Here is a 13,480-nt window from a genome sequence, read left to right as displayed (position 1 = left end):
TCCCTCCCGACACATACTTCTGTTTAATATGAATTAAGAACTTCAATACAATCTTTCTATGGGGAGAACCACTGTTTAGCCCCGCATCGGACTAGGCTAATATGCTGGTGTTGTAATATCTGATGGGGGGAAATGATACCATGGGGTTTGGATTTCCCAACAGTTGCATGTCAGAACATCAACAACAAAATAGTATCTGAAATAATTATTATGGCCTAACCATTGTAGACAAAACTATAGATTCTTTTGTATAGATTTTCTGTTATTAACTCCAAGGGGTTGATATTTTGTATTGACATATTTAAGTGTATAGAAAGCACTATAATTGTGCCATACTATATTTATGTTATTATGCAATCTACTTCATGTTTTTCTCACTCCAAGCTACAAAAATCAGACTATTGCATTTCTCTTCCCAATCATTTTGATGGATTTTACCTGGTAACGCTTGTGTGGAATTCTCCAGATCTATGTGGAAAAATGTTGTGCAAGTTGTCTCCCCAGTTAGGAAGCAAATTAATTTACGGTCCTGTTGGAGGTGGCTTGTTCTGGTTGGCTGAGGTGAAGCCCTAGCTAGGTAGAGCCTATCACTCCCGTCAGGGGTGAGTGATTACCCTCACTGTATAACCTGCACTCACGCTTGGGTAGCTTGGCACAGAGCAGTCAGGCTCATCACAGGGGCAATGTGTAAAGCATTGGCACAGCACTACCACACAATAAATACACTGAGCATTACAAAATAGAGTTCACATGAGGTGTATATAATTAAAGTTTGTATCCAACACACGCATTAATTAACACAACACGAACATCATATAAATCTGGGCATAAATCACATTTGGAAATATCACAAGCAGTACTAGGCCCAACTGTGTTAAAACGGCATTATCAGCATGTACACTGATATAAATAATACTTTCCCTCCCAGCACCGTCATGCGGTGCCAACATGCTGTCAGCACAAGACCCACCCTAGCGTTTTCCCCAATTCAATGTCACACGTTTCTAGGATGCACCCCAGCTCACAACAATAGCAGCAAAGTGTACATACAGAAAACAGCAGAACTTTTAGATATTTCTGAGGCCTAGGCTGCACAAGTAAAACCCAAATGTCAAATGTGATACTCCTCAGGCTAAGAAACAATGGGTAGGCCACAAAACCATTCGGTGTAGTCAGTCACAGACATCACTCCCACTCACTCCCTCCACCTAGCTATGTGGTGTCATGGATATCAGGCAGGCTAACATAACAAGCCCTCACTCACAATTGCTCCAAGTACCCTAATGTGGTGCACTGATATCTGGCAGGCTAGTAGTCACTGCACTAACAGACCACCTTCCTTGGGTCCAAACTGTCCCCCACCCTCTAGCCAGTTCCTACTACCCCACCCCTTCAGGAGCTGGAGATGATAGCACCCTTTTTCCAGATGCTGGGTCACTCATGGCTGGAATTACACTTATTCAGGATCCTGGGGCAAAGGTGGGGGGTAAGCAAAGAGATAACATCTGGTCAGGAGGTAGTCGACAAATAGAGATCTGACCACCACTCGGGGAGTTCACTCAGGGGTCTCCACACTGTGGCTTCTGGCTCAGGCCCTTGTCTGTCAAGCATGGAGGAAGGGCCACTCTGGGACATACGCTGTTCACAGTGGCACCTAGCCCATCCAGGCACTCCAGTACACATATAGTTACCAATTCTGCACCTCCCTGGTAGGAGGAAGAACATCTGGGACATGATGACTTGGGTCATCCCAGACAGTCCCGGTTGCACATGAAAAGTTACCAAATCTGCACCTCCCTGAATGAGGCACAACACTTGGTGTGAGATGACTTGAGATGCACCAGACAATTCCGGACATGCACGAAAAGTTACCAGTGCTGTACCTCCCGGGAATGAGGCACAAAATTTGGTGCATGATGACTTGAGTTACACCAGACAAATCCTGACACACACAGGAAGTTATTAATGCTGTCCATCCCTGGAAGGAGGCACAACGTCTCATGCACGATGACTTGAGTTGCACAAGTCAAATCCAGTCACAAACGGAAAGTTACTAATGCCTCACTTTCCAGGAACATGGCAAAATGTCTGGTATGCAATGACTTGAGGCGCACCAGACAAATTCGGTCACATACAGAATGTCACCAATGGTGTACCTCCCTGGAATGAGGGACAACATCTGATGCATGGTGACGAGCCAAACTAGAAAAGTCCAAACGCACACAGAATGTTAACAGAGCCATACCTCCCTGAAATGAGGCATAACGCCTGATGTGTGGTGACTTGAGATGCACTAGACAGAAATGCGGTCACACACACACAAAGACACAAGTTCAGCACTGCCGCACGAGGTAAAATACAACAATGTTTCAGGTACTCCCCCACCTCAGAGGGTCGCAATCAGTGAATCAAACTCGGCACACAATGAGAATGCAGTCAGGTGTCGAACGAGAGAAATGCTGCATGCTCTACAAAAGAGGGCCACGTGTGGTCCTGCAACCGGTCAATCTGCTCACTACCAACCAGATGCTTATGGGTGTCATGGCCACACGATGAAGGGCCACACTCCTTGAATGCGGGCAGTACTTTGAAGGCTCTGCACCAGGCAAAACCGGCCTCCAGGTGCAATACTTAGCCCTACACCCGCACCGTTGCTACCAGGTATCATCCAACAGAGGATGTAGGCACTTAAGAGGGCACCGGTCTCCAGATGACACAGGGAGAAGATGTAGATCCCTTGCCGGAGGTCTTTGATGTCCCTGAGACCTCCACCAAAGAAAATGGGTCAAGCCAATAAGCCTGTGGAGGGCACACTTCAGAGAGTCACACAGCACCAACCAGTTTACTCAGTCCAGCCACAATGCAGAAAGGGTGCACAGTCCCTTCCAATGGCAGTAATTACACCTTGTGCATGACAGATTCTTCTGCCAGCATGCACCACATTTCTGCAAGTGTAACTCTACTTTACTGCTGTGAGGCACCTGTTGTTATACTGTAGTATGCCTTTGAAGTTGAGGGGGGGGGGTTCAGAGGGGTTCCCTAGAACCACAGATGTCTCCTATAAATTTCAATGTTGTCTGCCATGGAGCTGTGGGATGCCAATCTTAATCTTTGTAGCCATGACCTGGCTCTGAGAGGCCATGAGTCAAAACCTCTTCCTCCAGTCTATCCACAAAAGGCACAGGTCTTCATTCCAGTTGTGTGCCCAAGTTGTTTTATAGCTGTTGCTGGGGAATGCACAGACGTGCTCCCCCATCCCCAAATTTGAAGACACACAGAGCATTTTAAGGCAGAAAAATGTCCACTTTCTAAATGTGGCATTTCTCCGTGGTTATTGACAAAACCACCCTTACCATAGAAAGGGTTTTGTCAAGATGAATCCAATGATAGTAAACTACACACGGCTGCTCTGCTGCAATCCACTGTTGCAGGACTCATTGGAACACTTCTCCCATGTTAACCTATGGGCAGAGCAACTCTCCTATGCAGTGAGAATACACATGGGTATTTTTCACTCTCTGAGCACACGTGCCCTTGTCAACATACAAGTCTTCATTGGCAGGTCAGGCACATGTTTAAAAACACCAAAGGTGCAAGTGTGCACACAGGCCTGCTACATCAGGTGAGCTACATGTTTAAAGCACTATAGGTGATAGTGTGCACACCTAGGTCAGCTATGACAGGCTGGATACAAATGTAAGGCCCCCTAGGTGCTAGCGCGCACGCCCAGGCCTGCTATGACAGGCTGGATACAGGTTTAAAGGACCATAGGTGCTAACGAACACACCTAGGTCTGTAATGACTGGATACATATTCAAATACACCATTGGCTACAAGTGCACACCCAGGCCTGCCATGACAGGCCCAGCATGTTTGAATCACCAGTGGGTATGTGCACACACACTGACCAGCAACACTTTCTCATATATGTACTAAGAAACACCTACTTTCACACTGTATTGACAGGGGGAAAGTCCCAGGGTCCTAAGGCCACCAGGAGGGGAACCAGCCAAAACCTATGGGAAGAGCTTAACCTCACTAGGTAGGGAGAGCCCATGTGCGGGTTTATCCCTACTGGGCATGGGACACCCATATGTACTCGCCCAGCCTCCTTTCTACCATCTGCGTCGCCCTTCAAGGGTGCTCTAAGGGTAGAGAAGGGTCCCCTCAGGAGTGGCTACGACATTAGAATTGCCAACCTAAGCCCGAAGCACAACTGCACCTCCACAGGCCTGCATTGGCAGGTCTGCTACATGCTTCACAGGCCATTCTAGTGGGTGGCACACTCAGCACAATGTCCCACTAGTAGCCATGGCTGTACCCACCCTGGTTATGCAGTGTACCTTTTTATAGGGCACTCCAGGGTACAGCACCTGAACCAATCACATAAGTGCCCCTTCTAGCATGTGTCAGCAGGGCACATCCACTTTCCCACTGCAGTACAGTTGGAAAGTGCCCAGAGACCTAAGGGCATGCAAGGAGAGTCAGCAAAAGACTGGGAGGAAAAAGCAAAAAATGCAGGGACATACCCTAAGAAGGGCCATCTCCAACAGCTCCTGAATAGAGATTAATACAGGGTTCAGAGTTGAAAAGAATATAAAATCATGAAATTTACTCCTCCACCTCATGTCCTCCTAGATCTGTTTCACACTCTTGTATTTATTTATTTCAGCATTCTCTTCTTGGTAAATATGATAAAAGGACTCAATTACAACAGAAGCACTGTTAATGTATCCACATGTCCCACTGTCATTCTCTGTCTCGTTTCCTGTGGCTTCTTTTAGTCTTCTCTCCAGTATTAACCCTTTCTTTCCATCTTTTTCATTGTCCTTTTTTAGCAATGTTTAGCTGTCTGTGGTCGAATACTTATTGTGGACCCTACCAACAATTATAGTGGGCTTTGTACCACCCCATTACTAATCATTGGTTGGTTTTATGGTCTGTCTCCTGTGTTTGTCTCTCATTTGATGGTGTTCCTTCCTCTTTCTGTGTTTGTCTGTCCCTGGAGAATAGCTTCTTTACCATCTTGCCCATTGCTTCTCCCAACTCTCCCTATTCAATGTTTTTTTAGCTTCCCATACATCTCAGGCTTCTCCATTAGTCCCTCATGCCAACCTTCTTGTTTGTCTTCCCCACAGAAATGACTACCCACCACACCCACTCCGCAATTGCTCCTCACCTCTCCTATCATGATCTTTTTTTGCTGGTGGGCCTCCCCTTTTACAAAATATATGTTCATACATGTTTAAGTTATTTTTTGGTGCTTCTTGCACCATGATTGGTGTCCGCCATATTGAAGTGGTAAATAAAAAAATAAAATAGCAGCCACATCATACCATATGTGCACACATGCATGATGGTGCATGCACGCACATATGCCATTATGTTTTGCCGCCCTAGGATCATGATGCAACCATGCGCTTGCATGATGGCACATGAATGTGTACGTCACACTTTTTCATTTTTTTTGTGAGTGTTGAACACCATCAGAAAAAGGCATTACTTTTAGCCAGTCCTGAGCAGCAGCAGCAAAAATGTTAACAAAACCGATAGGTCTGCATTTGTAAAAAAAAAGTGAGATCTGTTGGCTTTGTCAATGCTAGTTCTACATTCCAGCATCTTTGTATCTTGATATCCATTCCCTTTCTTATTCCTTTCTTCACTTTCCTTCTCTGCGTGTTCAATTTTAGCCATCATCTCATTATCTCTTTCTCCCACACGTCCCTCTACATCTTTTTGTCGCAGCCAGCCATATTTTCCTAGTTTCCTTCCCTTCCCCTCGCCTTTGATGTCCCATAAATCAATCTGTTTGGCTGCCGCCCCTTCTCTTTGTGTGCCAAGAGTATTTTTGGCATCCCTTTTGTTTTCCCTCCTGCTGTATGTGTGTGGGTGTGAGGTCTTGTGGTTTTGTGTTGTGTTTTCCCTCATGCAGTATGTTCAGTCTCCGTGTTACCTTATTGTACTGTACTTCAGAATGTGGGATCGAAAAACAGCTATTAGAAAGTCAAGGCATGCTTCATGGCCGGCATGGCATTGATATGTTCGCTTTTCTACTCAGGCCCATTGCACAAAGGAAGCCAGCCCCTCTCTGGATCCATTGTTCTTTCGTCACATCCTGTGCAAGAAGGCCCTCCTTCTCCCTGCCACTTATACCAGATTAGCAGCAATTTCCTACACCCCCACTCATGGTGGGTGCTGTGTAGAGTATGCGGACCAGGTGGTTGTTTGACTAGAAAGCAGTATGCATATAAAAAAAAAAAAAAAGATTCAAAACTTTATTCATTTCATGTACTTTTTACAATTTTGTGTGCTGCTCTTTAATGTAATTGTGAATTATTCAGTGAGTGATATATAGAGCTGCAATATTGAGACCGACCCCTTACAGTTTAAATAGTATATTGTATTCCGTTATGTTATTAATATAGCTCATTGATGCCACTGGTGTGGCCTTGAAGCAGGGAATTATGCTGAACGGGGGAAAGTAGGACGGTTTTAGGAAGCGAGAGGGCGGTGAGAAGGCTATTTCTGTCCCAGAAGGCAATTATAACAGCCACTGTAGTTATGGGAGGTGGGAGGGCGGCCCGGTCAGTTCTCAAAGAAAATGTGGAAACGGAGCTTCAGAAGGCGTTTGGGTTTGCAAAACAGGCCGAGCAGAGTTCCGATCCCTAGGAAGGATGGATCATTGCCAGGTTTGGTATTAACTTAGCTTTTCCAAGATAGTGGGCATTTACTTCTCAAGGCTCATGATCCCGAAGTGCTGGATTGACCAAGAAAATCAGGTAACACCTGCGTTACATGTGAATGTGTATCAAGGGACATTGTTTGGTGGGTCAATTATACATAATTTCTTGGTACTTATGAATCATTGTCATCAGCAATACGAAATTAGAAGGGAGCAGCATCACCCAGAAAATAAAATGAATGTGGTTATTTTATTGTCTTTAAAGTGGTATTCAGATTGCAGGGGATTGGGCGTGTATTGATTAAATGTTTTAAAAAGGGGACACTACAATATGAACCTAAATAGAAATTGTGGAGGCAGCTTAGATACAGACCCTTATCACTTTTGGTTCCAAGCTAGCCAAGCTTCCATACATAATTAATAACTAAGCATTCAAGGTTTCCCTTCTGTCTCTGTCCTCTTTGTCCATACTCTAGCAACCGTGAATCCATGTTCTTTTTGCCTGAATTATTTTATTTTTGAAAATATAGTGGAATAAACATCGCATTGCTACATTGAATGGTGCTATACTTACTGTTTTTCCATCTCTTGATTTGGTAAATGTCTGATAGGGACAAGTAAAAAATGAGTACCGCTGGCACACACTGGCAACCGCTGGTTCAAATAAGGACTAGGCATACTCTATTTTACAGAGAAGAAACCTTCCTCCCTAGCCCACTTTTTTCACTTATTACGCTCCTCTACCCCGTTCCAAGTCCCAGTACCTTGCCTACCCCTTTCCATTTCTGCTGATGGAGTTCCCTGATGCCTTGCATCCCAGCAGTATTAGTAGTTAAGGGACTGGGATGGGCAACTGGAGACTATCAAGGGGAGAGCAGGGTAGTCTGGTTGTATGATAGAACCACGCCTGCTGGAATAATGTGTGCCTTAACAACGTGGTCGGAACAAAGACCGTGTTGTTTCCACGCATGCCTTCACAACAAATTTTTGTTGTAAAAGCATGCCTAGTAAAGGCATATGTGGAAACGACAAGTGTGGTTCAATCATACCAACCCCAACCTGCCCTGAGACCCAAAACTACTCCCACCCCAAAATCCCTAAACTATCCCGACCCCCAACTACATAAAAGTAAACTACCCTGACACCCCCACCCACCCTGAGCCCTAAAAAAAAAAAAACCTATCCAGAATCCCCCACCCCTTAAAAAAACGACCCTGACCCCGACCCCCTCACCTGCCCTTGAGCCCTAAAAAGAAAACCCTGTCCCCCATCCCTAAAAATTATATTACCACAGCATCCCCCACCGGCCCTGAGCCATAAAACCTTCCCCCTAATAAGTAAACTACCCCGAGCCCCCCACCCTAAGCCCTAAAAAATAAATTAGTAAACTACCCGACCTCCCATCCCAGCCTCTAAGAACTAAAGTACCCTGAACCGCCCCACCCACCCTGAGCCATAAATAAAATACCCTGACCCCTAAAAACTAAAGCTAAAGTACCCCGACACTCCCACCCACCCTAAGCCCTAATTCTGCCCCACTGCTAAAAATTACCCACCAACCCTGCCCCAACCCCACTTACCTCATTGCGTCCTCTTCTGATCCTTACTCCTCTTCTCTCCTCCCTCCCTTCCTTGAACCTTCCCCCACCCCTTTAAAAAAAACTACCGCAACCCTACCCTAAATAAAAAGTATACCTAAACTCTCCAAATCCTGCCCTTAAAAAAATATAAACCAACCCCTCACCCTAACTCTTAAAAAGATACCCAACCCAGCACCCCGACCCTTAAAAAAAAACCACCCCAGAGACCCACCACTCACCCCAATCCCTTAATCCACCCCCCACCCCTGCCCCAGCCCCACTTACCTCACTGCATCACTCCTGCCCGAACAGAAATAGCCCAACCAACCACCCTAATTCCTTAAAAAAATACACAAACCCACCCACCCCCCTTAAAAAAAAATAGCATGTCTCCAGCCCCCCACCCACCCCAATCCCTTAATCCACCCCCACCCCTGTCCCAGCCCCACTTACCTCGCCATGTGACTCCCGATCCTAAAAAGAAAATAGCGCAAACCCCACCCTAATTCCTTAACAATATACCCAAACCCACACCCCAGCACCTTAAAAAAAATAACTCACCCCAGCCTCTCACACACTCCAATCCCTTAATCCACCCATCACCCCTGCTCCAGCCCACTTACCTCACTGCATCCTCTGTGTCCTCTCCCAAACAATACATGGCAGTTTCTGTGCCTTAACCATGCATATGCGTAGTTCAGCACATGCGTGGTTACGGCACAGAAACAGCCATGCGTTGTTTAGGCAAGCGTGGTTACGCTTGCGTGGGAAACATCCGCATTGTTTACAAAGCGTGTTTGAGGACGTTCCCGGGTAGTCTAGCCCATCACACACCTCCATCTTGACCATCCATTGATAGTTTGGAGTTGATTCCTCTTTCAAGACACACCTACCCCTGTTTATAAATGATTGGCCAGCCTGCCTACACACCATGTGAGAACTGGTAGGTACTTCAACTGGCCCCTTTCGTCCAAGCCCAATAGCAACCTATCCATTCCTTCTGCCGCTTTTCTCCCCACGTGCTTTAATTTAAATTGCCACAGATGCATTATCCATGAGTACTGGAATAAGGTGTACTCAGATTTGTGATCTTAGACACACATTTCACAGAGGTTGCTAAGCAGAGAAAGACTGGCATATGGGGGAGTGAGCATTCCAGACATGCTAATGCCAATAAACGAGTATTATGGTTGGTATGGCTTCACTTTTGCTATTCTTAGCACCAATAACCTTCCAGATCATCTTCCTTCAGAAGAAAGTTCTGGATTTCCCTTCAGATTTGTCTTCTGATTTTGCTTCCAATAGTGATTCCTTGGCTTGCAAGAATGAAAAGTTTGTTTTGAGCCCTGTAAGATCTTTCATCATTGGTATGGATGCAAGGATGTCCTGACGGCCACTGGCTTGCCAAAACCTGCTGGCATTTTGACTTCCTGAAATTTCATGTGCCTCTCCAAGATTTTTAGAAACCTCTCTTACAATTGCTCATGTCTTCCTCCATCTCTTTCTCATTACAGAGATATCAGGGACTGTGGCAGAAATATCACTGGTCCATTGGAAGCAGCAATGGTTGGAGAATGGGACTCTCTACTTCCATGTGTCCATGAGCAGTGCCGAGCAGCTGGTGAGGGCCACGCCACCGACCATGCGAGAACCTTCCGAGGTGGTGGAGGAGCAGATGCACATACTTCACATATCTGTCATGGTAAGTAGTGAACTGCCATTCATCTCACAGGAGATCAAAGAATGCTAAAAAGAAGGAAGATGGAAGAACAAAGGAGGGGGTGATGCATACATGTAGAGGCTGGCGGTCATCTTTATGGAACGGATAAAAATAACCGGATCACCCCCAAGTTTGAGTGTGTTTTGTATAAATCACTGCAGCAAACAAAGGGATCTGGGAGTGAGCTTGTTTTAGGGTCCGCAGAAAAATGAGAAGATCATTTAAAAAAAAATGATAATATGGGGTTCACTTACCTGCTTCTTATGGTCAGTGATATGTGGCCATGGGTTGAACAAGGCCGAAGGAAATAACCGTTGGCTAGCTCTGGTTGTATGAGAAAGTAGTGATGGCATTATTCAGAAAGTTTATAAGTAACCTTTCCATTAAACAATACTGTAAATAAATGTAAATGCTTAAAGACACTGTGCAGAAAAAATGATTTCCACATGGAAATCAAGTCTTTCTTTAATCTGAAAATATCAGAACTAGGAAGTGCTTGTTATTAAAATATTGAAGATGTGCATACAATGCTGAAGAGAGAATACATTTTTCATGCTTTGTCTGTAACTTCTATGGTATTTGATGTTTGCCTACAGCGAGCTCCCTAAACTGTCAGGGGGTGGCACTGCCTTTTCTTGATATGTGCTCTCTTTGGGGTCAGTAGCAGGCATACCTCTTTGTTATTAGCCCTCAAAGTTCACTAGGCAAAAACTAAAAGCTTGCTCATAAAATAAAGCGCACAGAGCTATCGCTTTACTTTTAACTCTCATAGTGTCAGAATGTTTTTTTCTATGGATGGATATACAGACGGATGGATGGGTGGATGCGATGGATGCTCTTATTGATGGATGGGTAAGTTAAAGGATGGATGTACAGGTGGATGGATGGATGGATTGATGCATTAATTGAGGATGGATGTGTGATGACCGGATGGATGGAGTGGCCGATAGATAGAAAATGGAAAGATTGGATGATGGATCGAAGAATGGATGATGGCAGAGTACAGAGGAAAATAGTGGACAGCAGTGGGTGGATGGACGAGTGAATGGATGACTGAACATATGCTTGGATGGTACAGACAAGGGAACTCTTCTAGGGTGATTCAGGCCCACTTACTTTTCTGGATTTTGTTCCATCCCACCTTTGGTAAAAAGTTGGAGGGATTTTAATGCTCCGGCTACTCCCTTGTCTGAAAGAATGTTTGAACATTTTGCACCAACTTTCTGCAATCACCTATGTTCTAATAGATCATATAAAAAAACTCATGTTACAGCGGATCACCGAACAAACTCTGCCTAATGAATAATAATTAGGCGGGTGACTATTTGTGACCCTTGTGATTGCATCCAATTTCAGGGAAAGTTTCCTGCAAAAAAAAACAGCAGACCAAAATCCCTATGTTTGCATTCTCAAACTTTAATTAAAAGTAGCCCTTACTTGTTAGAGGAAGCAGTGCTGGTTTAAAAAAATAAGCTTTTTATTTGAAAACGTATCTGTCTGTCCAAGGTTCACATGAGATGATTCCCAAATGGGCATAGGGACAGCCTTCCCCATTGCAAATCAGTTATGACCTCCTTTGAAGAGTCAATAACAGTTTGGGGGTTATCAACTGCAGTTCAGGGAATTGATACATGCCATACCAAATCACAATTAGTAGGGTGTGCTCATTCACACCCCTTTCTAAATGCGATTAAGTATGGTTGGTAAACCTATTTTGTGGTTCATACTGGCTGTTCCGACTCACAAAATGGGTTTGATACGTACTAAAAAAAAGTATACCCTACGAATATGCAGATCAGCGTTTGAGACACATAATGGCCTTCTGCATCTGGCCAAGTGTTGCTTGTTTGCTAAAAGTTTCTAAAAGGTGTCAGGAACAGGGCTGTCTGATTGTTATACTGTATGCTCTCACTGGGTCGGGATAGACCTGTATTTTGCTAGCTACTCTGGAGTGTAACTATTAAAGAAGGGGCAATGAATAGGGGTGCAACCAAGATCACCTTAAGGAACCCTTGACACAACTACAACCCTTAGTCATTCTGTAAAAGCTTTGATTAAATCAAACACTTTAAATCTGGTCTGCATCTAAGTTGAAGCATGCTCCCAGAATTAGGATGCATAACAGAGACAGAATGTGACATTGTAAAAAATGTGGGTTCATGTTAGTAGTGCAATGACATAATATAAGTACAGCCCCTCATGAACACATCATAGGTTAGATGGCTTCACTAAGTAACTGACTGTTTGTCAACAATTGTGCTTAGTACTGTAGTGTGAGATAACTAGTGGAAATATGAGGACATCCTTTGAACCAGCTGTTCCATTCGGGTTCTTTCTGGCCACACTACTGCTTTTTGGGACATCTCTGGGTTTGAGTTACAAATTGTACAACCCTTGATAGTCTTTCTCCGTGTACATAGTTATCAAGGGTATTTGGCTCTGAATTTCATAATGTATGAAACTAGGACGTCTAAAATTTACAGATATGGACTTGTGGTAATTTTTATTTTTGTAACTGCTTATCTTACACAACATTCCACAACAAAGGGTCTACTTTTATTTATCCTTTATTAGATAGTGTCAAAATGTTTCAAAGGTGTTATACTAACCAAATGACGATTTCATCTGGGTAATAAACTCCCAACTTCCCTAATATTTAACAATCTAAGGAACCAGTATAATACTTGTTGTAAGAGGGTTTTCCACTATTTCGTAAAGTATGGGACATACCACTGCAACTTAACTGTTTCCCAATTCTAGATTTTCAAACATTAGTAGCACTATAGGTCCAAGGATGTCAATTCACCCAAATGTCAGGGGTGCTGGAAATAACACCATTCCCGATTACAGTCCCAAAGACAATTTGCAGGATGGTCCAAGGAGTGCTCACTAAAATGCATAAGGAACTTGCTCAAACTAATATATTCGGCACCTGGCCAAAATGTGATTCTGATTTTTTGCAGTGAATTTACTACAATTGTTCCAAACTATCTCCCAAACCTACGTCAGTTTTCAATTCCAAAATCATGAAAACAGACACAGGACAACATGTAGTGGCAAAGTTATTTGTGAAGTTTGGGCAGTAGTGTCTCCTCAGACAAAGTATTGGCTTGAACAACAAAACATTGCTGCCAATAAAGCCAGGTTAGAAAGCTTCTGGAGGGGTACTGCGATTGTTGTAGGGAAATAGCACAAACCGGTGTGGCCCTGGTTTCAACAGCAGTGTGTTGTGGAGTTGAGTAGAAAGATTTACACATTCTGTGTGTTACAAATTCACAGAGACTGCTTCTGAAGAGAGGTGAATAGGTGAAGAGCATCTTGAAGGGACTCAGCATGGAAATGGAGCCATCTTGTGAAAGTGGTTGATATATAAATGATTGTGTTGAAGGTTGTTATTTTTATACAACAATAGTTTTTATTTTCATAAAAGTGAAAAAGTGAATCACATCAGGTGAAATCTACCAAAGACAGCACGACAAATAAAGTAGGTAAAACACA

General features: G+C 44.0%; 1 protein-coding gene across 1 annotated transcript in view; it reads left to right on the top strand.

The window, feature by feature from the left end:
- The window catches only part of ASTN2 (astrotactin 2), a 2,164,803-nt gene that overhangs the window by 268,231 nt on the left and 1,883,092 nt on the right, over positions 1 to 13,480 (top strand). Inside the window, exon 2 of the mRNA XM_069241522.1 lies at positions 9,777 to 9,964. Within this exon, the coding sequence (XP_069097623.1) occupies positions 9,777 to 9,964 (188 nt within the window). The remainder of the gene's footprint in view (positions 1 to 9,776; positions 9,965 to 13,480) is intronic.

The sequence above is a fragment of the Pleurodeles waltl genome, chromosome 6, assembly GCF_031143425.1.
Source record: "Pleurodeles waltl isolate 20211129_DDA chromosome 6, aPleWal1.hap1.20221129, whole genome shotgun sequence".
Classification (NCBI taxonomy): domain Eukaryota; kingdom Metazoa; phylum Chordata; class Amphibia; order Caudata; family Salamandridae; genus Pleurodeles; species Pleurodeles waltl.
The sequence above is the reverse complement of the archived record's forward strand: the minus strand, read 5'-3'. Positions and strand labels throughout refer to the sequence as shown.